The 714-nt window shown below is 35.2% G+C and overlaps 1 protein-coding gene across 1 annotated transcript in view; it reads left to right on the top strand.

Annotated features, from left to right (window-relative positions):
• Nucleotides 1-714, top strand: part of LOC119594898 — a 5,251-nt gene that overhangs the window by 2,354 nt on the left and 2,183 nt on the right. The window contains exons 2-3 of the mRNA XM_037943972.1: nucleotides 104-195; nucleotides 474-580. Of these exons, the coding sequence (XP_037799900.1) occupies nucleotides 104-195; nucleotides 474-580 (199 nt within the window). The remainder of the gene's footprint in view (nucleotides 1-103; nucleotides 196-473; nucleotides 581-714) is intronic.

The raw sequence follows: 714 nt of genomic DNA, 5'->3' as shown, positions 1-714 counted from the left end.
GGCAGTAGCTGTACCACCACTACCATTGTTAGTCCTGCTGCTGCCATACTGTTCCATCTGCAATAATAACGTTTCTTTATAACTGATGCAGTCATTCACACAGGTTACTAGCAGACAGGCATACACTGCTGAATTCTTCCGAGTCATCGTTATTTGACCACGCGGAACCGACGTCAGTGACTTCACTCTTTTCTGGTAAAATTGTCGTTTGTACTTAGGAGCACACTTTTCTGGTAACACTGCAATTAAAATGGGCTTTTAAATATTTAGCATTTTAAATTTTCTCATGAACCGACACGCAGGAGGATAGAATATTTTAAGCGTAAATAACGTGATAAATGTTAATGTTAATATTAATATTAACCTTAGGATGAACATCGTTGGTTACAATTATATGATACCATGATTCAACACTTTTTTTCTAAACTGATGTGTACTTTGTAAGAGCTTTAATGTTGTATTTTCTCTTTAAGGTAAGAACGCAAGTCAGAGAATTGAAGAATGTGATGTAAAACCACTACGTAATATTTCATATTTCTTCGGATATTTTCAACAGGATCTTTATCCCTGTGAAAATAAGGTCAGTTTTATGCATCATTGTAAATCTGTGGGGATGTGAATCAAATGCTTTTTTTTTCGCAGGCAAATATGAGGAGAAACGATGTGCCAAAAACACAGTGATTGTTATCATAGGATAATGTATAGTATTTACAG

The sequence above is a fragment of the Penaeus monodon genome, chromosome 34 (genome assembly GCF_015228065.2).
Source record: "Penaeus monodon isolate SGIC_2016 chromosome 34, NSTDA_Pmon_1, whole genome shotgun sequence".
In the NCBI taxonomy this organism is placed as follows: Eukaryota; Metazoa; Arthropoda; class Malacostraca; order Decapoda; family Penaeidae; genus Penaeus; species Penaeus monodon.
Note: the sequence above shows the minus strand (reverse complement) of the source record. Positions and strands in the feature narration are given on the sequence as shown.